The sequence below is a fragment of the Neopsephotus bourkii genome, unplaced genomic scaffold (genome assembly GCF_033783945.1).
Source record: "Neopsephotus bourkii isolate Nb327-2 ecotype Australia unplaced genomic scaffold, CSIRO-AGI_Nbou_v1 NB_1287, whole genome shotgun sequence".
Taxonomy (NCBI): Eukaryota; Metazoa; Chordata; class Aves; order Psittaciformes; family Psittacidae; genus Neopsephotus; species Neopsephotus bourkii.
Genome location: NW_026901771.1, coordinates 3,245,080 through 3,272,144, shown reverse-complemented (window position 1 = coordinate 3,272,144; position 27,065 = coordinate 3,245,080). Strand labels below are relative to the sequence as shown.

Genomic DNA, 27,065 nt, shown 5'->3' with positions numbered 1-27,065 from the left:
TGGTATGCTCTGAAATCTGTGATGTATACTTCAATGGCCCTACCAAGACATCAGCAGGACAGATGTTTAACTGGGCCCACATTTGCCATGTTAACAAGGACCAAAACTAAATCCTTGTCATCAGCAGGATCTACCAATTCCAAGAATCACATACTGGACTTTGCAGTTATGGAATTAAGGGCTTTGGTATTATGGCATTCCTGACCATGAGGTAAGGTTAATTAGTGAGGTACTTCTTTGTTAATGTTTTTCCCTCTGTGGTGGGAGTCAGCACATTCCCAGTAATACTGCTGGGCTATCTTAAAATTGCAGACCTCTTTTGAGGAAATCCAAATGAGAAAGATTGCAGGAAATCCAAATGAGAAAGCTTGCAGGATTTCGGTATCTTACAGCTTCAAATCCTACTGTCACTTTTTTTTTGTGTAAATCTACAATCTTGGTGAGGTTCCAAGCCCTTACTTATTCCATCTTTTCCAAAGGGATATTCTTCTGCTTTTGTTGAGTACCTGAGACCCTCAGCAGGAGGCTGGGAGATTAATCTGTTACCTAAACTGGGGTGAGCTTCCCAACTCACCAACGTAAGTTTTTCCAACTTAAGCTAGTAGCTCAAATCACAGTAGCAGGAAAACATCCATGTCACTTGTCAGGGCTCTCCAGTGAGGTGAAATCCTACTGACCCACTCATTCAAGGTTACTTAGGAAGTTTCTTGGTGATCCTATTTCTTTTGTGTTGCCGATATAGCTGCACTCACCAGAGGTCTTCAATTCTTGCTATTGTTTCCTTTAGCTTTTCCTGGAAATGCTAAAAAGTCTGTGGCAGATGTTGGTGAGGTCAGTTTTATGAAGCCTAGTGATCTTTGTGCTGCTGCACCAGGATTTTCCATCACAGCCAATGGAAATATTACTGATCTCTCACCCAACTCACCAGAACCTTGGAAATGCATCTTTCAAAGTTGTTTGTTCCTCTGCTGCCATTGTCTGCCATAACTAGGTCATCTTGCTTCTGCTATTCCAAGTCAAGAAGTGGAGAGCCACTCCACTTCAAATCTTTTATTAACTAGGCTTACTACACACACATGTTCACATACAATAAACACTTCTATTAATAAAGATAATTCAGCATATTTTTTTTATTTTAAACAAGCTTGCCTCCATCCAGAATTGCATATCAGGATTGGTTGCATAAGATATAGTAGAATCTTAAAGGGCACCTATATCCCGATACAGTTTATAATGCATTGTTAAGTTACTTCTATTTCTGAGTTATCTGTGATTTATTAATGGTTAAGTAATTCCTATTTACACAGTAGATGATTTCTGGTGGAGCTGACACTAGTAGTATGTTTCTTCTGAATATCTAGTTATTTTTCTCTGTTACTTAGTTTTGTTTCCAGATATATCTCAATTGTGTGATATGAAACTCTATGTAATACCATGCATTTGCATACAATCATCCACAGCTTTGTTTTCCTGTGCTGCACAAGTAAGATACTGTAACTTGAACAACTGGAAATATCACAGTCCAACAGGATTCCCTAACATATCTGTAATACATCAAGCAATTGTTAGCTAGTCATTATTACAGCCTTCTCAAATGAAAGATCACCCATTATACTCATGGAGAAAATCCATCACTGCTTACTGCTAACTTTGTAAGTTCTTGACTTTCTTTTCTGCCTTCTGTCTGGACACAGAAACTGTTACTTTCATTGCTTTTCCCTGCTCTTCTGCTTGCCTCATTATTTTCTCTCACAATTCACATCTTCAGAGTTTTTATTAGATGCTGCAATTTCAGGCAAAGAACTGCAGTACATCAGAAATGTACAGGGGCGATGCTGAAAGACTGGTCTGGTTTTAGGCTGCACTTCCACTCTTGCTCTTAAGATGGTAGTGTAAACTTGGGTATGCATTCCAGGCACTTTCATCTTTGCCGTTGCTGAAATGACAGAATTTCTCTTCTGATCTCTGAGGTGGGAATTTCTTGAGAGCAAATCTTTATGAGAAGTAAGGTGATTTTTGTGAGCTGGAGCAAAAGATGTTTTTTATATTTTGAAGGTTTGAACATATATGTGATTCAGAAAGAATATATGGAACAAGACAGGGAGAAATATGCAGTGGAAAAATAAAAGCTTCTCAAATGGCCTGGAAGCTTGTGGCTCTGATGCTGTCCCTAACACAGGCAAGTCTTTGTGCTGAAATTGTGTCCAAGCAGAAGTGTAGGGTCAGTATGTATCTCTGGCATAGAAAACTTGGGTTGGCTACCTGCTAGCGAAGACAATGTGGCTAATCAGTGACTGTACAGTGATTTGAAGATGTGCTGAGCATCTAGTTATGCTATTTTATTTGTCTACCAGATGCTCAACATGGATTTGGGGGGCAAATTTGGAAGGCAAATGTAGAAGAGAATTTAAATTCATTGTAATAAGTAAGTTGATTTCCCTTTCTTCCCTTCCTCTTCAAAATCAGCTTCGTGTAATTCTTCTTGATACCATTTGTTACATTGCTGTGCTTAACAGAAACCTTGAAGTCTTTTTAGAAGATAAAAATTCTGAACTTCTACCATGTGCAGCTAATATAGTTTCTCTTTAGGTTTAACAGGAACCCTTACTTTTATGGTGTATATTTTATCTTTGTCTCCTGCAAATTGCAGTTCACGTTCTCATGGATTTTGTTAAAGACTAGGACTGCACTTTCACCTTTGCAGTAAATCTAAAATATCATGCAGCTCTTGCAATTCCCTCCCACCTCTAAAGAAACTGTAAGAGAAAAGCATAAAGAGAAAAAAGAACATGCACTCCCATCCTGATTTGTCACCAGATAAGCACATTGGATTCAATCCTGCATACCTTCAACACTCAAAATTCCCAAGAAGGTTAACAGGAGTTTTGTGACGACTTGGAATGTAAGGGTCAGGGCCATTAAGAAGGAAAAGAATCCATGCCATGTACTGTGCAAATTACGTCTGTCTCTGCATTAGCACTGAAATTACTTCTATAGTAGGCCAGGAACTAGCCATTTTGGGTTATGTTTAAAAGAAGGGAGGAACTGAAGAGGTGGCTTGGATGAAAAGAAAGCTGGAGATTATGTAGGAAATTTTCTTGTAGCCTTTTACCGTAATTTTTCTGTAATAATTTTTCCTTTTTAGGCATATTGCTGGTAAAGTCTAACTTAAATTCCAGGGTCACCGAAAGTCAGTTCTTTCATATTCAGATTTATGCTATTGTGGTGGGTTTTTTTTTAGTCTAGGCTGGCCTAAAACAAATGCATTGCACTATAAAAAAGCGTAGACTAGTGTCTCTGGCAAGGTCACGATCCCAAGTGGCTAAAGTAGCCTTCTTCTTCCATTGTATTTGTAGCAGGTAGATGAAAAGCGGAATTCCTTGGTTGTTGCTGCAGTATTTCCACATATCAGCTTATTTACACATTTTCTATCACTCTGCAAAGGGCAGCACATCCGAACTGTGCTATATGCAATATTGATAAATCCCCTAGAACCATGGAATGATTTAACTGCATAGAATCAACATTGTGCTATCATTGCTACTCTACTAATTTTTTGTTGTTAGCACTGTGGTGTGAGAACAAATTCAGCCAGGTTGTGCTTTGTATTTCATGCTTACATTGCTACTCATGATCTATGGATACAGGAGAGAAAGTGTGTGTAAGGAGATTTTGGCATCAGCTCTCATATTTGTTAGGTAGGGCCAAACTGGAATCAAAAGATTCCTGGAATCAGATCAGTCAGAATCAGCCCATCATAAACAAGAGAAGTCAAGACACACACCAGGAAAGGGCATTGTTGGCAGCCAGGATAAAAACCCTAATTGCAGTAGGAATCTGGAACAAGGAACAGGTAGAACTAGGATCATGTCAGGAGATAGGTAGGCCTTGCCAGTGTTATAGTATGACTTGGGAGCCATGGAAAGGGATACAAAGGGCTTCAAGCAGATATCAGGTATGTGATACATACACCAAAATTGTATATACTTACAATGCACCCCTCAACTACTAGGCCTTATCAGGTCCTATATATGAGTTTTCAAAAAACTGCTTATAGCTTCCTGCTAGATTGAAAGCCCAGCACTGCTTACAGTGTATGGCCATGATCTGATAAAGATATTTTGTTCTATGCAATAGTCTTACGTATTTCATCCATCTTTCATCTCTGAATTCTATTACCTTTGAAAATTTCCTCTATCTTAAATTACAAGAAAATACTCTTTTGCAGTATTAAGACTTTGTATCCATCCAAATGGGTAAAGGAAAACTATTGAGCCAGATTTACTGCAGTCTGAAGCTGTAATGAGAGTTGTAATAGACACCCCTCAACAGTGTGGGCAGTCCACCTGAGATACTGGTTTGCAGTTTGGTCAGCCTCTGTTGCCTTCATGTCTAACCGAGAACTCATTATGTGTCTGCTTGTACCTTAGAGCTGCCATCTGGGTGGCAGTAGCACTGCTGCCCAGAAAAGAATATGTCACTGCTTGTTTGTCCTGCTGATACCGGTCTTCTAGTGCTCTTACTCCTTGGGGAGGCACTAGAAAGTATTCTCTGCCTGGGAGAACAGCCCAGGAAAATAGAGATTGTGTTTGTCTATTATAGGCACTTAACACTTCAGTGTCTAAATACCTTTCTCAACTTTGAGTGTTTCTCCCCTCAAGAATGTTAGAAGGGATGTATTATTGATATTGCTAAAAACCCCTCATATTTTGCTCAGAATATCTACCTCTCAAAGTAGCAACTAATACATTTTTCCCATTATGACAGTTAACTTCCTCTTAAGTCTGTTCTTAGAACAGGACAATTTAGAGGGTCTTATATTTTCATATATGATTCCTCAAGTTTGCCTTAAAACATTGTGGTTTTGGGTTTGTTTTTTTTTTTCTGGGTAGTGACTTAGGTTTTTTATAGGATAGAATACATCAAGAGTTTACAAAAGTTTGGATGTGAGTCCTGGTTTGATAAGTCTGTTATTAAGTTACTTATCAAAGTCTGTTTGATAAGTAATTGTCTGTAATAAGTTTGATAACTCTAAGTAATCTGTAAATAAACCAGAAGTTTCAAAAAGATGGCTCAGCTGTATTACATTACCCACCTTACTCCCTTATCTACTGATTCTGCCTAGGAACAGGCACCCTGACCAAATCCTTTTCCACTTACTTCAAGAGTAAGAATGAAGGGACATTTCTGTTAATTCAAGATGCAAGAATATTAGGGAAAGAAGATTAGAAGCTAGGAGCCTGGTTTTTTGGTCCCATGTAGCTTCCAACTTCTTCACAAGGAGATGGATGTCTTTCCTCTTCATTTTGGTATTTTGCCTACTGCTTTGCAGACTCTCCCCCATGACCTTGATGGTGTTTTCTGTAGCAAAAACTAGCTCTTGTTAAATAGAAATTTTCATTTGTTTTCCTAAATAAGCTTTTCTGGAAGAAATATGAACAAATGTGAAGAAACGATGAGAGATTTTAGAACATTAAGGGAAAATTAAATATATGAAATTTACACATTAACCTACAGAAACTCTTCTTCCAACTTGTGATTTTGTTTGACGTAGAAAAGGTGGAGTCTATAATGATAATTTCCTTAATGGGATTTGCAGACAGTTGGGGTGGGAGGTGTGTCCTCCTCTATACTACCTTCCCAGAGCACAGTGTCTTTTAGGGCACGTTCCCACATGTTCACTCACCTTAAAGGTGTTTTGCCTGACTTGTTGAGCTGTCTATTTCAAAATTGCTTACATGTTGCTCTCTAGAGGAATTCGGAGATCCATAAGGAGGATGATTACTTCTGAGTTCTGAAATGAATACTAGAAACATTGGACATAAGGAGGATGATTACTTCAAAGTTCTGAAATGAAATACTAGAAGCTAGGACATGATGCTGTATGAATTCTTCTGGGCTGTATAGGGTCTTTGTGAGGGGTAGGCTGCCGGTGAGCTACTTCTAAATCAGACACACCTCTGGGTTGGGCTATTTTGGAAGCTAAGTACTTGATGAGGCTTAAGGTATGGTCTGCTAAGGACAAGGGATTTTATTCTGTGTTTTTACATGTACTTTGATGAAGTGATGCAGCTGAGGGACAGTCTCCTTTGTCAGTAGCAGACTAGGGCTCAGGAGTGCTGACTTGCAGTGAGCCTTCACTATCGTCTTTCAAAGTGTGGATTGTTGGCTTTAAGGCAGCTAGGTAAGAAAGAAAAAGGGACGTGCTATGGGGGTGCCTTTATTTGAGGATAGCAAACCCTTCTATTTCCGGATCTGGAATGGACTAAGTCAGAAGTTGCAAGGCAAAAAATCCTGGGATAAACATCTGGATGAAATCTACTTACTCCAGCAGAAAAGGTACAGTGCATTTCAGCCTTTTTGTCTTCCCTTTCTTCTGCTGCTCTCTCCCCGTAGCTGATTCTCAGTCTTTTCCCTTAGGCTTTTCTGCCAGTAGATAAACTTTAAACAACCCTGGAGCACTTTTCTGTATCAGATTTCTTCTTTCAAGGTGGAATGCTTCTGGAGTTCCAATCTTATCTGCTTTCACAGGTGGGTTTACTAGGTTGCAATTGAATTACCCTGAGCGCAGGACTTCAGTCACAAATGAATAATGTACTTTTGTCTTTCCTGCTTCATTGGTAAAGCTTACAAGAGAATGCAGAAGGGTTTCGTTTGGAGTTGTTTGTTGCTGTTGGCTTTGCTTGGGGTTTTTTTGCTTTTAATTAAGAGTGTGTGGGACATGTATTGCAGTCAGCTGAAATACTGGGTATGTTGCAACGATTGCTTTCTGTATGTCTAAAAAGCTGTCTTTACTATGGGATAGAGTGGACTTCATGTTGTTTCACATTCTGGTGGTCAGTCACTGCTTGGGTTGAACTGCTGTTTCTCGCCCCTGTAGCCTGGGTGTCAACATGTACAGTGACACCTCTTAGACCTTACATTGTCAAGAAGACTGCCTGTGCCGTCACATGTAAATATTGAATCTAGGCTGTTTGTTATTGCTGTGCAGGGTTGCTCCCTCCACACAGAGTAGTGCAGGGGCATTCATGGAAATCCAGCTGCATTTGTTTTTCATTGATGCTTGTTATTTCTGCATGGGCAAACACTGCAGCACTCAAATAACAAATTGCTTCCAGTCCCTGGTAAGATTTGTTTTTTCTTTCCTCACAAAACTCTGAACATCTCTGGGCACAAAAAGGTGGTTGTGTGGGAAAAAATTATCTATGTATACACACATACATGTATGGAAATAAGTAGGAAAGCACCTTAACAGGGACAAATATACACATATTTTTTAAGGAAAGAACTTACATCTGTCATCATCTAACTTCTAACCAAATAACAAAAGCCTCTTCTATTTTACTTTGGGGAAGTGGGACTTTAATGCACTTCAAATGGGAGGGGTAGTGGGAACAATAGTGTCTCCATAGAATGCTAACTAACAGCATCACAGATAACCGAAAAATAAGTTTTTAGCAGATTCTGTAATATCTGAATGAATGTGTGCAAAAGTCTAAATATATTAATATTTTTATAATTATAACATTATCTTCACATTTTTAAGTCATAGATATGTGGAAGGGGTATCTGGAGGTCCCTGTCTAACTTCCCACTTGAAGCAGGACTGTTGCCAGCAACAGATCGCATTGCTTTGGCTTTGTCTAGCTCAGTTCTGAAAGCCTCCCAGCACAGATATTCTACTATACCTTCAGATACCCATTACAGTGTTGTAGTAACCTCCTTCTGAAAAGGATTTTTTTTTTTTCCAAATGTCCATCCTGAGCCCCCAAAATCATCATTTGACACTGTAGCCCCTTGTTTTACCATGTGCTGTTACCATGAAGGGTTTATCATGGAATCGTAGAATAGTTAGGGTTGGAAGGGACCTTAAGATCATCAAGTTCCAACCCCCCTGCCACGGGCAGGGACACCTCACACTAAACCATGTCATGCAAGGCTCTGTCCAACCTGGCCTTTGAACACTGCCAGGGATGGAGCATTCACAACTTCCCTGGGCAGCGCATTCCAGTGCCTCACCAAGCTTGGCGCCTTCCTTTTCTGTGCTTCCTTTCAGATAGGCTGCTATTGAATTGCCATCCAACCTTTGCTTGACAGTCCTCATTAGTCATGTTCTGCAGGCCTACAAACATGTGTGTTGCTAATGATAGAGGAAAACAGAAAAACTGTTAGGCATATAGACCCTTCTCAGTAAACTTCTCTTAGAGAAGTTTGGTGCAACCCCAGTGCTCCTCAAAACTAACATTTCTCTGTTTCTTTATAAAACTCCATGTAACAGTACATGTACTGCATACAATATCATTGTGAAATCTGGGTTGCATGGGGACACAACTGTTCCCTACTGGTTTAGGTCTATGCTTCCCACAGCTTTCAACTAACGTTAATTAGTTGTCTGGTAGTTGGTCAGAAATTATATAGTGCCAATATATGAATTCTCTTTTCCAGAGTGGGATAGGCCCATTTCTCCCTCTTATTATCCTACTCTTTCCTTTCCTTTCTTGTCCCTAGAGATACTCAGAGTTTGAGGAGAAAAAAAATGAAAATTTTGCAGAAGACTGGAATTAGTTTTATTGACTTCATGCTCTTAATTATGTACAAGAGGAATACATACCAGGAAAACGTATATGGTGACTTGTATATGGGAAATACTCTTACGAAACCTTTGCTTCTGTGGAAAAACTATTGTAAGACAAGAGGACTTTTTTATTTCATTCTGTTAAGTTGTTGTGTGGAATTGCAGTGTTGTGGCTTCAGCTTGAGTTCTTCTCAGTGTTAATGGTGCTGGACTATATACAGTAATAAACAGCAATTAAATTCTACTATTACCTTATTGAAAGGTAGTGGTAAATATGTTACTACTTAGTAATTGGTTTGCTCTGACTACACACAGAAAGTCTGCAAGAGAACAATGCTTTTTCCTATCCTACAGGTGGTGATGGTTATACCTGGAAGCTAACTCCTTTTGTTATTCTCACCTTCACTAGAGTTGCTGTTCATTCTCTTTCTTCATGTGTAATACTTCTTTGAATTTTATTAGCAGTTGGTCTCATAAGTAAAGAGGACTTTGAGTTTATTTTGCCTTACTCTGCTAGTTTCTTTCTGTTCCAAACTCTTGTTTAAAGCAGCCTGTAGGTCAGTGCAGAGTGCCAGAGACAGTGGTCACATCTCATGTGTCTTTTCTAGTAGTATCTTTAAGCATAAACTCTGAGATCTATACAGCCTAGAGAATACAAACGTAAAATCCCAACATAGCTCATAATCATGGGGAACAAAGTGATAAATATGTATGAAAATCCTGGTCTGACATGGGAGCAGGAATCACATGGCTGTCACAGTCTAATAGATCCTCTGTAAGAGTTGTTGCTTCCTTTCTGTAAGTCTGGCCTTCAGAGGAAGAGGTTTATCTCCTTAGCATCTAATTTTATAAATTCTACCATATGAGAACAGCACTTTTCATAGAAAATAACTAATTAGGAAGTTAGAGCAAGTAGGTATATGGATCAGGAGACAATTACATTATATTTGTCTTTCTGCTATTGCCTGCCTTTATAACCTTGATTGATAAATAATCTATATTTTGTGTGTCTCCTCTCTCCCAGTTGCTGCTAGGGATTACTGGTATCACGTGGCCTTCATGTCATGTTCTGAGGCTTAATTGTTCTAATGACAGTAAAACATTTGAGTGGTACATCAATAAAAATAAAACCAAAGCATTTTTGCACATCAATTAACAATAAAAAACTGCTTTGAGAAATAATGCACTGGAAGTGCTTGAGGAAGATCTGCATAACCTGCAAAAAGCTCTGGTCATTCAAAAAATGTTGCAATACAAACTTCAGGTCCCTGTTAGTTTCCAGGTTTTTTGTGCCTTTTTACTCTCCAGTTCTAGTTGACATTATTCTTGAATGGTCTCAGATGCAGAATTAAAAAAATGAGATTAATGCAAGGAGATGGAAGAGACTGAGCAAGATTTCTGTTGCTTAGTGTGGTAGATAGCTAAAGGGGAAAGAGATAATACTTCCCTATCAGTTTCTTGTTGGTAATGAGTAACCTGTTAATTTCCAGAGGAGCTCTGTTTACCGTGAAGGAGCTTCAATATACAAGAGGTTCCAGGTAATTTGCTGAGTCTTTCTGTCAGTGCTGAAGAAATTTGCTGACCCTGATTGTCCAAGCCCCCTTACTTGTCTTCTTTTTACTTCATGCTATTAATTCCTAACTCATTCTTTAGCATCTTGTTAGATGATTGCTTTGATCCTCTTTTTGGCTCGTTAGCTTCCTTTGAGCACTCCTCTGCTCTCCTGATGTCTAGCACACATTTACATAAATATACTAGCAAAAGGGAGGGAGAAGATGGTGATTTCATGATGAGGTATTGAGCATAGATATTCTGAACACTGTAACAGGGAAAGAAAAGAAAGCTGAAATAATACCCTGATGATGAGTTTATAACTCACACAGAAAGAATTGCATTATACCCTTGGTAACTGTCGTAGCCATAGGGATAGATCATGAAGCTAGCAGATGCCGAACTTAAACTAGAGCAAACAATAGGAAAATACCCTACTGTGAATGACTCAAGTAGTAGAATGTGGGAAGGGAAGGAAAGAAGAGAAAGAGATGCTCTGTTACATCTCTGGTGAGCTCAGTATTAGAAAAGAAGCTTCAGATTGGTTTTGTCCAGGCAGTTCACATATTTAACATATTTCCTTGTTTTAAAAGAATAATCCCATAAATCCAAATTCTGGTTTTTTTGTAACAGTTAGGACTTATGGACTTGTCATTGCATTCTTTAGCTTGTCAAAAGAGTCGGATGCACTCCAAAGGAAGTGCTTATGAAGCTGTAAATCCAAAAGGGTACATATTACCAGCAGAAAGTGCTTGTGAAATCCTTAACCTTGTTTAAAACTGTTTTACATGACTCCTTCAGTCAGAATCTGACCTACATTCTAACTTCTCTTTGTTTCACAATGGATTTTGGGGTGTTCCTGATTTTGTCCTCATCTATATTGAAAAACAGTTCACAGCTTCCTGAGCATATCATTGAATCACCTGTTAAGAATACTGGCTGACAGTAATGCATGATCAAGGTTTACTAAGTGCCCCAACATAGCTATATTACTTAGCTCAGTAAGAAGATCCCAGAAGCACTTCTGGGTAAATGGTGTTGTGGTTTTCATAGCTCATGAGGACTACTGGTTAGCTATGTAGCTGTGCTTATCCTAAACTGATCCTGTAAGGCAATGTCAGTACTACCTAGTGTTACCAGACCTAACTTACCTGGCTAAATTAGTAATTTAGTGTCCCTTGACTCCATAGCTGAAGAAAGGAATGATTTAGAACCAGAACTTAACTTAGGTGTGCTGAATTCTCTTCTCAAAGCATCTAAATAGGTCTCAGCTGAATAACTCTCTGAAAGCCACACTCTCCAGTGACACGATGGCATGTTGCGGAAATGAAGCATCTACTGTAGGCAGCTCTGTTAAGAGACTAAGTTACAGATTTTACCTGCTGCTGCTTTGATGCACAGGAATTAGAGTTGTAAAAGGCAAAATTTATGCTGTGTTTGATGGGTCAAGAATAAAATTGGTTAAATGTCCACATCTTAATGAAATTAAAATATTTTGAAGGATCTAGATTCAGATGACTTTTTAACTTTTTTTTTTATGTCAGTGACTTTTTCTCACTTAGTAGTTAACATTTATATGCTCAGTACATGTAAGGTATTAAAAATGAGTTTATAATTATAATGGTGTGTTTTTAATGAGAGTAAAAGGTTTCCGCAATCATGGGACAGAAAATTAAATGAGAGTAAAAGCATATGATATAATCACGTAAGTCATGGCCCCTTAAGGCATCAGAGGCAGTGTGCCATGACATTCATCAACGCTTCTGGGATCTTTACCAGCTTGCTGACCAGTTGGAGGTCCCTATAGTAAGTAGAAAGGCTTGACAATTTTGTCCTATATTTCTAATAGCCATGAATGGTAGTTATTAGGTGTCTCCCTCTTAGTGGGTTTGTAAGTTACTTAGCTGTTTACAAGGGCTTTGGAGAATTTTGTGAGAAAGGTATTTTGTTTGTGTCCTCCCACACTGTCTCTTACCCAATCAATCCTCTCTCTGAGGTCATTTGAGGGATAAAGGCCTTCCACATAAAGCATCAACATATTAATTATAGCATTGTTTATACAATTGAAACCCCACCTCCTTCCCACTTCCTGCCTTCTGAACCCTGACATTCTCCAGGAAGTCAATTTCTTTCTCAGCCAGAATAATGGCAGAGGTGGCAACCTGCTTCTCCGATATTGAATCTTACAACTTTTGCTCAGAGCTACACTTTATTTTGTTCCTGTTTGTCTGATCCTAGATGCAATGTCCTTATCGAATCATCTTGTAATTAGCAACTAATGCAGCTGACACGTGAATAAGATAAAGAAAGAATTCTTCCCAAACAGCAAGGCAAAGAGTTCCAAGGACACATAAAAATACCTTAGAACAGTTCCCTTGTTTGTTCAGGATGTTTCTTTATATTCTGAATGGTTTTATTTCTCCTTTGTTCATTAGTGTTTTTCTAGTCTAATTTCTAGTGACTTAGATAACTGGGTGCTGTTGGTGACAGGAAATGCTCTTTTTTATGTAATGATAAATATAATATTTAGTTACTTTTATTGCTTGTAGCCCATGCCCATTAATTTAAACCTTATTCAGATGATTCCTATTTATCCATGTGATTCTGATATTTTGTTCCTTTTGCTTTATCTCCCACGTTTTCTCAAGTGAGTCAGTATCTTTCTGATATAAAATGCACAGAGTTTGCACATTTCATGTAGATAAAATCTGGAAACAATGGCATATAAAATAATTTTTCTTTCTCAAAGATTCTGTTGTTCATAAAAGACTAACTTAAATCATAAAAGACTAACTTAAATCAAGAAATACATCTTTCTGTGAGCCACAGAATCTATGCACCTGCTTTCCTATAGTTTTATGGCTAAATTACCCTATACCTAACAGGCACAAGTTCTGAGAAAACATTTTGTGCAATAGGCCATTTATATTCTCTCTGCCTCTTTCCCTGGTGTGGGTTTGCTTGTGGCTTATGGCAGTTACTTTCATAGATAACATATTCTAACATCAGGCTCATTAATAATGCAAAATGCCTATTGCTTTGTATAGTATATGCCCTATAAACTAAAACTAAATGTCATAAAAAAATCTTGTAACTAAATAATACCATAGTACAAGGAGAAAAAATCTGAGACGTCACAAGGAGAAAACATTGACTATATCTCCAGGTATATGGTTGGACTAATGTATTTGTCCCACGTGCTTTTACGTGTTCGTATGTGTGTGAGACCAACATCCAGTCCATTGGCAGCTGTTATACTGTACTGAAAGGACAGACTGGGGCTGATAGCAAAAGAAGGGTTGATCTTCTCCTCATTCGTGTCTGCTTGAATTTGTCATTGTTCTACTGTGTTTCTTAGACTGGTGCCACATCACAGATTACAGCATGGCCTGAGCCATACTAGATAATTAAGAACAAATTAAACATCTGCATTGCAAGAAAGCAGAGGTGAGGGAGTATAAAATTTGTACCTGAACAGAGATCTAAAACTGAATTTACCTTATTTTGAGACAGGAATCTCTTTCTGTTTCATACTAGAAATTCATCAGAGGAAGGCTGTTTCTTTGGGTTTGAGGGTGTTCTTAAATATTTAGTTCCTGAACTTGGGCTATTTAGAATGATTTAGTCATATAAAAACAAAAATACAAAAACCACCCAAGGCATGTTTTAGAAATAAAAGATAAATCTGAACATTTTCAAGGATAACATAAACGTTTACCCCAAATAAGTAGATTGGTTTTTGTGACTTTTTTGAGTGGCCAACTCAGTATTTTGAACATTGGTAAAGCTTATTGGGATGCTGACAAGCAGGTGTCGCAGGTAACTCTTTGCACCATCCCTTCAGGTACTTACATTGACAAGAATGGCTCCTTCTCCAGGCTAACCAGTCTCAGTTCTCTCAGCCTTTCCACATATGACAGATGCTGTAGTCCTATAATCATCTTGGGGCCCTTTTGCTGACCTATCATCAGTAGGTCAGTATGTCCTTTGTACTGAGGATCCTAGAACTGGACAAGGGCTTTAGGTATGGCCTTATCAGAGCTAAACAGAGGGGGAGGATCACTTCCCTTCACCTGCTGTTTGCATCAAGGGATCCTGCTGTAGTGAAGTTTGGTGACTGTACTTGTAAATTCTTCATCAGCTCTAAAGGATCTGTGAAGTAACCCAGAGACTCGGGGAAGACTCAAGGGCATTCTTCAACTATAAGTAAACCATTCAGCCTGGCACTTGCTTGATGGCATGCCCAGGACTGGCATACATTTCAGTTCTCAATAATTTCTTGTGTTATCTCAGCATAAGAGAAAAAACATAGTGTTACTGAGCTTCCAAATTTTTCTTCATAACTTTCTATGATGAGGAACTACATTCAGAACTTATTCTTTTAATTATACAGTTAAAACATTGTTATGATACAGAGTGAATGCTTGTTGGCACTTTTTCTTTTCTGTCCATTATTGGACTAATTCAGATGCTGTGTGAAAAATCTACTGGCTTTTACTGGCTCCTGAGATGACCAGTCTACTGTCAGGAGGGTTATCATATAGTCATGGAATAGTTAGGGTTTGAAAGGACCTTAAGATCATCCAGTTCCAACCCCCCTGCCATGGGCAGGGACACCTCACACTAAACCATGGCACCCAAGGCTCTGTCCAACCTGGCCTTGAACACCACCAGGGATGGAGCATTCACAGCTTCCTTGGGCAACCCATTCCAGTGCCTCACCACCCTCACAGGAAATAATTTCCTCCTTATATCCAGTCTGAACTTCTCCTGTTTAAGTTTTAACCTGCTACCCCTTGTCCAATCACTACATTGCCTAATGAAGAGTCCCTCCCCAGCATCCCTATAGGCCCCTTTCAGATACTGGAAGGCTGCCATGAGGTCTCCATGCAGCTTCTCTTCTCCAGGCTGAACAGCCCCAACTTTCTCAGCCCGTCTTCATATGGGAGGTGCTCCAGCCCTTGATTATCCTTGTGTCCCTTCTCTGGACTTGTTCCAACAGTTCCATGTCCTGTTGAGGACACCAGAACTGTATGCAATATTTCAAGTGAGCTCTATGACCCATCATTTGTTACTTTCTGTACCCCAACATGTAGGGTATATAAACCAGGAACATTTTGAAGCTGGTTATTCATTTCTCCTGTCTTTCCCTTTGCTGCCACCATATGGTTAAGTGTCAGTAAGTCAAAAGATAATGAACTGCCTGGGTTTCTAGAACTACACTTGCTTGTGACAGGGTTTTTTGCATTCAAAAAATACCTCGCATGGTAGGTTTGCATTACTGATCTTTCAGTGAAAATGCTGAAGATACATACTGTCTCGGGCAAAGAACATGATAGCGCTGGAGAAAGGCAGCATGTATTTAACTCTATTCCTTATCAGCCGCTTTTTCTTGACTATAGGATCTGGGAATCCCCACTTCTCCAGGCTGCCAAAGAGAACAACCTCCCAGCCATTAGGAAACTTCTCACTGATGGAACATGTGATATCTATCAGAGAGGTAACTCAATTATTTGTGACAAATGGTTTTCTGTGCAAGCAACACTCTGTTACAACTAGTAGAATAGTACATTTGTTAGTTTGCTAAAACATTCCCCTTAGGAAACTCAAACTACTTAACTCTGTGTTAGCAGCTTTGCAACAGAGTGAGTTTTCTGACTTGGAGAGCTCATCAGACCTTAGAAGAATGGGAAGATTAGAGGTTTACAGCTTGAACGGGCCTTTTTTGTGGAAGCACTGTGTGCTCATCCACTTCATGCCTCAGACTGCTGTCACTTACAAACATGAAGTCTCTGTTCAGCTTTTAGATTTTGGTGGAGTGAAGGACAGAGACTGTAGTTTTGAGGCTGTTACCATGTCATATGTTGAGGTGACATCTGGCAGTAGTAAAGGAGGGACTAGCACTCCCACAGTTCTCAACCCCAATATATGAATTTCTCTTTTGTCATATATAGTTGACTGTCTAGAATGACTCGCATGCTTCTCCTACTGTTTCTAGGTGCAGTGGGGGAAACTGCCCTTCACGTAGCTGCCTTGTATGATAACATGGAGGCAGCAGTGGCTCTGATGGAAGCAGCTCCTGAGCTTATCAATGAGAGGATGACATCAGAGCTCTATGAAGGTGACATCTTAGGGAATGAAGATGGGCAGGATTCCCTGTGGGGGGAGAGAGGAAGTACTACCTGTACTTTTAAGGAAGCAGCTTATACTGTTCCTGGTTCAATACAGTGCTGAACTGTTACAAAGCAAAGCCAACATACAAATGGCTCCTGACCATTTGTGGAAGGTGGAATTATATTAAACCCAAGTATGCACATGTACAAACATGCAAATTGGTAACTGCCAAACCCTTAACCACATATGGGCCTGTTTGCGACAGCAGGATTGCAAGGAAATGTACACTTGACTTTCTAGCATACTCATTTGTAACAGAAGGCACCTCTACCCATCTCTGAAAGAAGGAAAACTAGGTTTTTGGTTGACGAAGAACAGGATTGAAAAAAATGTGGCCACTGCTTTTGAGTCTTATCTGAGCCAGGTTTTTAAAGGATGGTTCTGATTGACTACTCAGAAAGGCCAGACAGAATCTTGAAACCACTAGAATAATAATGACGGGGCTTTAAAACTTTTAATACTGTCGTGGTTTAACCCCAGCCAGACAGCTAGTTCACTCACTCCCCCCTTCTTGCCCTCTCCCTATTCCCGGAGGGACAGAGAGGAGGATCAAAAAGAATGCAACTCCCACGGGTTGAGATAAGAACAGTTTAGTAACTAAGGTATAACACAAATCACTACTGCTACCACCAATAATAGTAATGATAAAGGAAATAACAAGGGAAGAGAATACAACACCTCAGTACCAGGTGACCGATAACTCGCCCCCCCAGCCCGACCAAGCACTGACCGATACCTCCTCCAACCCTGCAGTCCCTTTAGCCCTTCCGGGTAACTCCCACTTACCTCCTGGGCATGACATGCTGTGGTATGGAATACCTCTTTGGTCAGTTTGGGTCAGGTGTCCTGTCTGTGCTTCTTCCCAGCTTCCCTCCTCACTGGCAGAGCATGAGGCTCACAAAGTCCTTGGCCAAACCAAAACATCATTTTTATCAGCTCTGTTCCCAGCCCGAAAGTCAAAACACAGCACTGCACCAGCTACCAAGAAAGAGAAAAATGACTGCTACTGCTAAACCCAGGACAAATACCTAGTTTGAATGATTTAAAATAAGTCTACTTTGGGAGATTTGCCTTGACCTGGTCTTTGTGTCCCATGAAGGGAAGCATAATCAGTCACACAGATTTCAGTGTTATTCCTGGAAAAGTTTAGCACATCTTGTTTTCCCCCAGCAAAAATCTAGAAGGTACATCCTGTTGGCATTTTTTTGACAAGTTGTAAAGTCAGTTTTCATGAATTCATAAGAAGAGTTACGTAGAGTGGGATCCCTGGAAAAGCTGTAGGCCAGCCCCTCGTGCACAACAGGGATAACTTCAAAGCTAAATAATGCAGCTATTATGGGTGCAGTCCCAAACCCCTTAGATTTTCCATGAGTGAAATGTGAACTGCAGGCTACTGATCAGCCTGAAGCTGCTTTCCTGGAAGACAAGGTTTTATTTCTGTGTCTTACAGGCCAGACAGCTCTCCACATTGCAGCAGTGAACCAAAACATCATCTTGGTGAAGGCTTTACTCAAGAGAGGAGCTAATGCCTGCACGGCACGGGCTACTGGGCACTTCTTCAGGCGCAGATCCCAGAATCTTTTCTATTTTGGTACAGTCTCATTTTCTCTGCTTGCTGCTATGGAAGGGAACCAGCAGAGTGATGAGGGAACATATGGGGGGCTTGCTTTAGTCCCCATCTAAACTGGTCGAGTAGAGACTCATGTCTCCATGTGTCATCAATCACACATCTTTTAGCACACAGTAATGCTCGACCTGAGTATGTAAATACTACAGAAATATAAATTTATAAATCATGCAGATTTACAAATATACAGAATATTTGCATGTATACAAAAATATGTATAGCATTAAAATAATTTAATTTCATCCTAGCAGCATATAGGCACTTACTTGTCAACCTTCTTGTGAAGGTAATCTTCTGAAAAGAGCACCTCTTTCTTTTAGTGCTGGGGGGGGGAAGGCTTCCTTTCCTTTCTGAATAGAATGAGGAGTGTGGCAGGAAATTTACAGGTTACCTGAGGTAACTCTTTGTTTCATGTCCTCTAGCTTGGTAGCATGGATAGCTTTCCCTCATGGTACTTTAACCTCTTCTGCCTCCTGGAGTCATAATGCTGTTTCTCCCCATTCCTTTCTTTGCAGGAGAGCATGTTTTATCATTTGCTGCTTGTGTGGGAAATGAGGAAATTGTACAGTTGCTCATTGAAAATGGAGCTGATATTAGAGCTCAAGATTACCTGGGTATGTGCTGTGGGGCCTACTGAATTGAACACAGTGTATACGGATGTTTTAAATCAGATTCTGTTGTCTGTGCACGCACATATTTTTCTCTCATTACAAATGGCTGAGGGATGAGGGATGTGAGAAAAATTAAAGCCATTAGTCAATTGCCAGTCTTTGCACAGGGCTGGGCAATTCTACATATTTTATCTGGTCTGCTTCCTTCATAGGTAATACTGTTCTTCACATCCTGGTTCTCCAACCTAATAAGACGTTTGCCTGCCACATGTACAGCCTGATACTCTCCTATGATAGGAACAAAGAGGGACCAGGGTCACTTGAATTGATTCCTAACAATGAGGGGCTAACTCCATTCAAACTGGCTGGAGTTGAGGGTAATACTGTGGTGAGTTTCTGTGACACAGATGCTTCCATATAAAAGATAAATGGAGAACTTGAAATAACATTGTCCAGACCAAGGGAGTTTGCACATGTTTTTAGGAGGTAGAAGACACATAACAAATCCTTTATAAGAAAATCCTTCATAAGAAATTTCTTTAGCCTAATGAAAGAAATGAGTGCTTAAAGAATAACTCTTCTGACCCAATTTTTGAAGCATTTGAGTTGAAAAGGTGTTAACATAAAGATATACACACCCTCCATTAATGTTTTTGAAAGCCTAGCTAAAATTATTATCTTTGTCGAGATTTCATTACCCTAAATGTGACACATGGAAAACTTCCTCAGGTACCCACAGACATTTGTTAATGAACAAGAACTCAGTATTTAATGTAAACTCTCATCCTTTCCCTTAACAAAAAGACAGAGGTGTTTAGTGTTACTTCTGTAGCTCTATAAAGGACAGGATCACTTCCCTTGCAACACCTCTTTCCTGATAACTTGTGGAAAAGTATAAAAGGGTATTTTTTTTCCTAATCAACGTATAATTCCATGTGAAATCTATTGTCAGGATGTATAACTGTGTTAAATAACATTAACAGTTTGATTAGAATTTAAAGTAAAAAAACCACTCATCCTTTACCTCAAGCATGAGCTAATAATCAAACGGGAATCAGAAAAAGTTCTTCAACTTCTTAACCTGATGTAATTGTTCCTGAGAGATATGAGAACTGCCGCAGCTGCCAAGTTCAAGGCAAATCCATTGTAATTAATATTTTTTAACAAGTTTGTTCTCATTGCAAATACGCTATATACTGGAAAGTTCCCGGTATCCTCAAACTCCTTCTTTTCTCCTCAGATGTTTCAATACCTTATGCAGAAGAGGAAGCACAATCTTTGGTCCTTTGGCCCCTTGACCACTGTTCTCTATGATCTCACAGAGATTGACTCCTGGGCTGAAGATCAGTCCTTCCTTGAGCTCATTGTCTCAACCAAGAAGAGAGAGGTACTGTGGGTACCACATGCTTTTGGTGTACAGACCATGGTGATTATAGAAGAATGATGAGTTTGAAGATTCAAGCTCTTTTACAGTATCCAAGAGCAAGGACTTTGTACCATGTGCTGCAGGGAATACATAAAATGTATTAATGCTTATCAATGACTTAGCTACATCAGATGTATATACATGTGATTAATATACAGTTTCTTCTGAGGTGTGAAACTTGATGATTGAAAGAATTTAGCATGAGCAAGCTACAGGAAATGACATTGTGTGATTCAGTAAATGGTTCTGTCTTTCAGCAGGCTCAAATGTGTATCAGTGACAATACCTCTACAGTAGCTCTAGCAAGTAGCTTTCTGTAACTGTGATTCTGATTAACTCACAATGTCCCTGTGAGACATGATTGTGTTCAGAAATCCTAAACTTGAGTGCATTTTAAAACCATTCATTCTCTTCATTTAATGACGTTAGGCAAATCATCTCTGCTGCAGGCTTCAACACTTGTAAAGGTATTATTAAAAATTAAAGTAGCAAATGTAATGGCAAGCTTAGGCAGACCTCTAAGACTTTCAAGGGACACCACCCTATCAGTTTTAATTACCTTAAATAATACTAATAGGACAGGAAATGAACAAGAAGACATTTTAATTAGTACAATCCTCCCCATCCTGTATTTTTTCCATCTATCAAATCTTTTTTACTTATATGCATTTTTACTTTATTTATAAACAAATGCTGTTATGGCAGTTAATTCCTTCTTTCTGTCTTCCTCAGGCACGCCAAATCTTGGACCTAACACCTGTGAAGGAGCTGGTGAGCCTGAAGTGGAATATGTATGGCCGTCCCTATTTCTGTTTCCTGGCTTTATTCTATATACTCTACATGGTCTGCTTCACTATGTGCTGCGTCTACCGACCTCTGAAACCCCGAACAGGCAACAAAACAAGCAGCAGAGACAATACAATCTATGTCCAGAAAATGCTGCAGGTACTGTGTCTATAGGAGACAGGGCCCCATAGGCAACATTGGGCAATTCTCATCTAACCTACTAAACTGGAAAGTCCAAGTCTTTCCCAGTTCCCAGCTATTGCAGCTTTCCTTCTTTCTGCCAGCTGACCTTTGTCAGTGGGAAATATGGTGCACTCTCTGTTCTCAGTTGCTGGACCTGGTCTGGTTCCTGTGGCCTGGTCTAGTCCTAGTCATAGTTATTACACCAACAGTGGGCCTTCCCTTCACTCATCCTCTTTTTTAGTTTCCTTTCACTCCATTTAAAGTTTAATTTTAATTTCCATTCACTTTCTGTTTTTTTTCAGGAATCATATATGACGTATGAAGATGAGCTGAGGCTGGTGGGGGAGCTAATCACTGTCATTGGAGCTGTAGTAATTTTGATCCTTGAGGTAAGAGAAACAGTGAGCTCTATAGTTTTGAGTTTCATCAGGACAGATTTTACTTACTAGACAGGCATGCGTTTGTGCTGACAACTTGGTAAGTGTTATTTGCTTAGTCTAAGTGCTTTGATATAGGTCTATGGAAATAGATACTGCCAACAGTATCTGTTGGATGAAACAGACTGTGATAATGTACTAGTAAGACTCCAGGTGTGGAAGAGGCAATTAGAAGGATTTGCTGCAATCTCAAATACTGTCTGCAGGGTAATGCCACTGTTCCTGTTAGCACCATCTGTGGATCCAGCTGAATCCCAGCTATTGCATCAGATTATTAGAGATTCTTCACCTAGCACCCTGAAATACTCATGTGTTTAAGGCTGCTGGATGAAGTGATTTCTGTGCATACACAGAAAAGTTTATGCTTAAGTGGAGATCAGTGACTGTGTGGATCTGTAACAGGAGCCTTACTCAGCCAGAGTTCAGAGGTAGATGTGTTTAGGTGTTCTTCTTACGAACTCTCTCAAACAAAAGGCAAAGTTATTTCAATGAAAACAAACACCTCTTCCACTTGATTTTATTATAATCTAAAAAAGAAGACTGAAACTTTTACATGCAAAAACTCAAATGATGATGCCAGGGAGAACTGAAATAATACAGGGCTTGTAAACAGGCTTTTCTTTGCCCATATCTGTTCTGGAAGGACAGGTACTTCTTCCTGTGCTTGGTCATGACTCTAGGACTATACTACAATTGACACAGTGAGAATTAGAACAAACTCAAGAAAGTCTTTTTGTCTTAAGTTCTGACTCTCAGCTGTTTGTCTGGTCTCTTGTCAGTAATCTATATGAACTTCAGGCTCATAGCTCTGTGCTGCAACATCTCTCTGCCACATACCGAAGTCTCTTGATCTGCACAAGTGTTCTTAGATTTTCCAGCAATCTCTGTTCTATCCCAAGAGTGGTCCACCTGACTTTTTTTAAAGTAATATAGAAATCAATCTGTGAATCAGCCAAGCAGATGCAGCTGGTCCCAAGATCCTGTGAATATTGGTGATAACCATGACATTTTATAGTATAACGGAATTCATCTGAGTCCTAAAGTGAATAGGATGTCTCTCTTAGATCCCAGATATCCTTAGAGTTGGAGCAGCAAAATACTTTGGACAAACCATCCTAGGAGGGCCTTTCCACATAATTGTGTAAGTACACTGCTTTTGAAGGATCTTATTTTCTTGCTCCATTCTTTCAGAGTATTCCTTCTCTTGATTTGCTCTATTGGCTTGGCTGCTGTGTAGGGAGCCAGTAGACATGTAGAGTTGACAGCGCTGAGAGTTCTTTGTCTCTGGGACTCATGGCTATATACATGCTTGTCTTGGAATTTTTGAAAATGAAACAAAAAGAAGGGTAAGATTCCTCTACTGAACTTTTTTTCACTGTGTCTTCTTCCTTTGCAGCATCACATATGCTTTCATGATTCTAGTAACCATGGTGATGCGTCTCACGAGCACAACTGGTGAGGTGGTGCCCATGTCTTTTGCCCTGGTGCTAGGATGGTGCAATGTCATGTACTTTGCACGAGGCTTCCAGATGCTCGGACCCTTTACCATCATGATCCAGAAGGTATAAGACACAAACGGATATGGGCTTATTACATAATGACACCTTTTTGCAGATAGGACTGCAAAGGACTAGTGTTAATAGCAAATGGACAAGCTTTTGTTTGAGCAGATGATTTGTGACTTTCACATTCTTTCTTTAGTGTGGAAGTTTTCTTTAGTCCACTCGTAGTCTTAGAATCCGGAAAATGGCTTACATAGGATTGTATGGTGACTTGGTGGGACAGTTGGGCCTTATGATGGTTCTGTCTTGGTTCTACAGATGATATTTGGAGATCTTATGCGCTTTTGCTGGCTCATGGCTGTGGTGATACTAGGCTTTGCATCAGGTGAGTTTGCAAAAGTAAACCAGCAATATCATAGAATCAACCAGATTGGAAAAGATCTTTAAGATCAACAAGTCCAACCTTTACCCCAGCTCTGCCAAGGCCACCACTAACCCATGTCACTAAGGGACTCATCTATACAGTTTGTGAACCCTTCCAGGGATGGTGACTCCAGCACTGCCATGGGCAGCCTGTTCCAATGCCTGAGCAACCTCTGGGGAAGAAATTTTTCCTAGTATCCAGTTTAAACCTCCCCTGGTACAATATGAGGCATTTCCCCTTGTCCTATTGCTTGTTACTTGGGAGAAGAGACCAGCCACCTCCATGTGGCCAACACTTCCATGTTAGTAATGCCCTGCCATCTTCTTCAGTATGAATGAAGTGTGTGGGTTTTGATTTGTTCTCAGGTCGTTCTCTGAGTTAGCTGGCAAAGGTGTTGATGGTGTATACCCTCTATTTCTTTGAGTATGGTCACTTTCCCAGAACTGACTTTTGTTCATGCAAGTTCAGTTCTGGATTCTTTCTCTTTCTAGGGTAATAGAAATTAGAACAATACATGTAATTCCACATACACATCTAAGTCGAGGTTTACATACATACTGCATTTATGATACTTGTCTTTGGAAAATGAAATTAACATTCATGATTAATTATGCCCTTGAAGAAAAGAAAATCCCTATTTTGAGAGCAAAGGCAATAAAATAATTCTGAGTAATTCTAGAATGAAGTCCAGTGATTCTAGTGAGAGATTTGTCTTTGTTATGCTGGGTACTGCACTAGCATAGAAACACATGTAGCTCCTTCCCAGACCACTTTTTGTTGCCAGCATCTCTTACAGGACTGTTGTTGCTCTTGGAATGTGATTCCTGTTGTTTAAACTTTCTCTCTTTTTTTTTTCTCCCTATTGCTCTCCTCCAGCTTTTTACATCATCTTCCAGACAGAGAACCCTGAGAACCTTGGACAGTTCTACAATTATCCCATGTCCTTGTTCACCACCTTTGAGCTTTTCCTCACTATCATTGATGGCCCTGCAAATTATGATGTGGATCTGCCTTTTATGTACAGTGTGGTATACTTTGCCTTTGCCATCATTGCCACGCTCCTTATGCTCAACTTGCTAATTGCCATGATGGGTGACACCCATTGGAGAGTGGCCCATGAACGGGATGAGCTCTGGAGAGCCCAGGTAACCTAGTTTAGGTGGAAAAGTGTTCACTTTTAATAAAGAAGGGGAAAAGTTGTCCAAGAAAAATGTGCTAGACAGCCCAGTTACTTACTCTGCCATCCATGCTCTTAAGGAGGTATTTTAAAACCTTTCCTTGGCCTTCACTTTTCTCAGGGGCGAATACAACAAGCCATGTTCTTTTAATTCTGTTTTACAGCTTCTGAACATCAGCCACCAACTTTCTTTTTTCCTATCTATGAAATTGAAGCGACTAAATGCAAGACTTTTCTTCATGTCTTCCCATGTGAAACTGTCTTACAGTATGTTTTTGCTCTGTGGGTATTCCCACCTTATTCCAAATAGCAGCTAGAAACCCATTCAACCTTTTTGTCCATTGTGTATCTTCCTAGCTCTTTGGTCATTACACATGAGCTCACTCGTTAAATTGAATTATAGTTACATCCTTTTTTATAAATCACATTCTGTGTAACTGAGAGTTCAATTATAATTCTAGGGATTGACTGAGGTTGAGAATGCAAGGTAATGATTGCAAGTAGGTCAGTAATATCTTTAGATCCATTAAGAAAAGTTGGTTTAACTCTTGCTCAAAAGACCAAAAAAAATCAATCAGATCATTTATATAGCTGCTCAGCAGAAAACCCTTTTCTGTGGGAAATCAGTAAGTCAAATGGTTAAATGTAGTTATGTGGCCATGTTGGTAAATTCTGATAACAATTAATGCATATATAAATACTGTTCTATTCTCTAGCTTACAAATTAATTACCCTACTCTTTGCCATCAGGAAAGATATTTAACAGTGTTTTAAGAGCACCATTGCTTCCTCAAAACATGTCACAGCTGTGACTAGCATTGTAAATTGCCCTATAATAGTGTTGACTCTGATTTTTTTCATTACATGTGGAGCTGTAATCAAGTATGGTAATGGATCAGTACTCCTGAAACTGGTCATTTTGAAAGAGTTTTTTCTAATTCATCCAAGTTCTTTCTTGGTTGCTTGTTTGGTTGATTTGGTTGTTGTTTTTTTTATTCTAAAGGTTGTTGCTACCACTGTCATGCTGGAAAGGAAACTGCCAAGGTGTCTCTGGCCTCGCTCTGGGATCTGTGGCCGGGAGTATGGGCTAGGGGATCGATGGTATCTCAGGTGAGTTCTCTTCTAGTGTGTGCCTTTAAGGATCCTAGAAGAAGAATCCAAGGTGTGGATGCTAATAAGAAACATAACAGGGATGAATGTCTAGGAGGTAATTGTATGATAGTAACTGCTAGTACTGTGCCTATAAAAGATTTCCTGATTCTGTGTAGATTTTCTGGGATGTCTATGTCAGTAGGCATATGAGAGGGGCTTGCTGCTTGTGGCTGCTTGGTTTTGTTGATAAACTGGCATATTTCTACTTCATTAAGTTCATCTTTTTAATCCTTTTACAGAGTTGAAGACAGGGTTGATCCCATCAAACACAAGATGATGCGGTATACAGAAGCATTTAAGGCTCAGGATAAGGATAACTATGACAAAGGTTTGGAAAAGCTGGAAATAAATAGGGACATCCTGTACAAGAAGGAGCTGCCTGCTCTCTCATTGTCACGGAGCACATCCAAGACTAGTTCTCACCGTGGCTGGGAGATCCTCAGGCGTAACACCTTCCACCAACTTCATGAGGAGGCTGGACATGCTATGGAAGAGGAGGTCTATAATGTCTAGGAGGCCTCTTTTTTTTTTTCCCACAACACAGAACACTTTTGCCACAGCAGTTGTCTTCTCCAGCTGTTCATACATGTTCCAGCATCCTACTCACATTCAGCCTTGAACAACTCTGCTGGTAAAGAGTTCATGCACATTTCATGGTGTCTATGCTATGATATATGAATGTCATCTTTTCTCTCCTACACTTACGTGTTTCTGCTCTTGCACTGATATTTGCACCATGCTGGTGGATTTGTTAAGCTAAGATCTGTGGTAGTTTTTTATGCTTTGTAATGCCCTACAGGACTGAACAAAAGAAGCCAGCAACAAGATTGCACCCATTTACAAAAAAGTGATCAGTAAGCCTTCTCCCAGACTGTTACATGTAGTATAATCTCTCCCTTCAGTTTCACAAAATTCCAATGTTCTCATAGGAAAGAGGGCTGACTGAAGTTCTGCTTTATGATTTGGTACGAAACTGAAAAAACCTCTGTAACTAAGCTCAGGAATGAAAGTAGTTACTGACATTGTGGTGACTGTAACTATACAGCTGGCATTCAGGGCCTGACAGATTTCGCCCTCTGAAGAAAAGCAGTCTCTACTAGCTGCATTTTCAGTACTACTATCCTAACAGGACTGGTCTGGTTTGCTTCTTTGGGTTTGTGTGTGTGTATGTGTGTGTGTGAGATTTTGTTTGATTGATTGATTGATTGTGTTGTTATATGACTGCACTTTAAGGTTTTGAAAAGAAGCGACAACTGCTATTCCTGGGAGGATTCTGAAGGATCAAAAGTGGGAACTTCTTTTCCTAATGAGAGCATGAATGACCTGGTTAGGTGACTTTAAGCAACATGACATTTCAGCAGAGCTATTTATCTCCCAAATGATCTCCCAAGTGATCCCAAAGCTAGTCTTTTGTTTTCTGTGGAAGAGTAGGATTCTGAA

At 39.7% G+C, this 27,065-nt stretch overlaps 1 protein-coding gene across 4 annotated transcripts; it reads left to right on the top strand.

The window, feature by feature from the left end:
* LOC133218728 (transient receptor potential cation channel subfamily V member 6-like) lies at positions 1–26,755 on the top strand. 4 transcript variants are annotated; one of them, XM_061365449.1, is made up of 16 exons: positions 6,201–6,339; positions 6,421–6,531; positions 15,529–15,626; positions 16,125–16,247; positions 17,751–17,891; positions 18,443–18,541; positions 18,751–18,926; positions 19,779–19,925; positions 20,697–20,909; positions 21,236–21,322; positions 22,435–22,511; positions 22,767–22,932; positions 23,191–23,257; positions 24,173–24,441; positions 25,477–25,583; positions 25,865–26,755. In XM_061365449.1, exons 4-16 carry the CDS (start codon positions 16,172–16,174, stop codon positions 26,136–26,138), a joined length of 1,899 nt encoding a protein of 632 aa, XP_061221433.1. In that variant the 5' UTR covers positions 6,201–6,339; positions 6,421–6,531; positions 15,529–15,626; positions 16,125–16,171; the 3' UTR covers positions 26,139–26,755. The 4 variants fall into 4 exon arrangements, with proteins under 4 accessions (XP_061221431.1, XP_061221432.1, XP_061221430.1 ...); XM_061365447.1 differs by lacking the exons at positions 6,201–6,339; positions 6,421–6,531 and adding an exon at positions 1–211; XM_061365448.1 differs by lacking the exon at positions 6,421–6,531 and having other exon boundaries at positions 5,861–6,339; positions 20,697–20,735.
* The last annotated feature ends 310 nt before the right edge of the window (positions 26,756–27,065 follow it).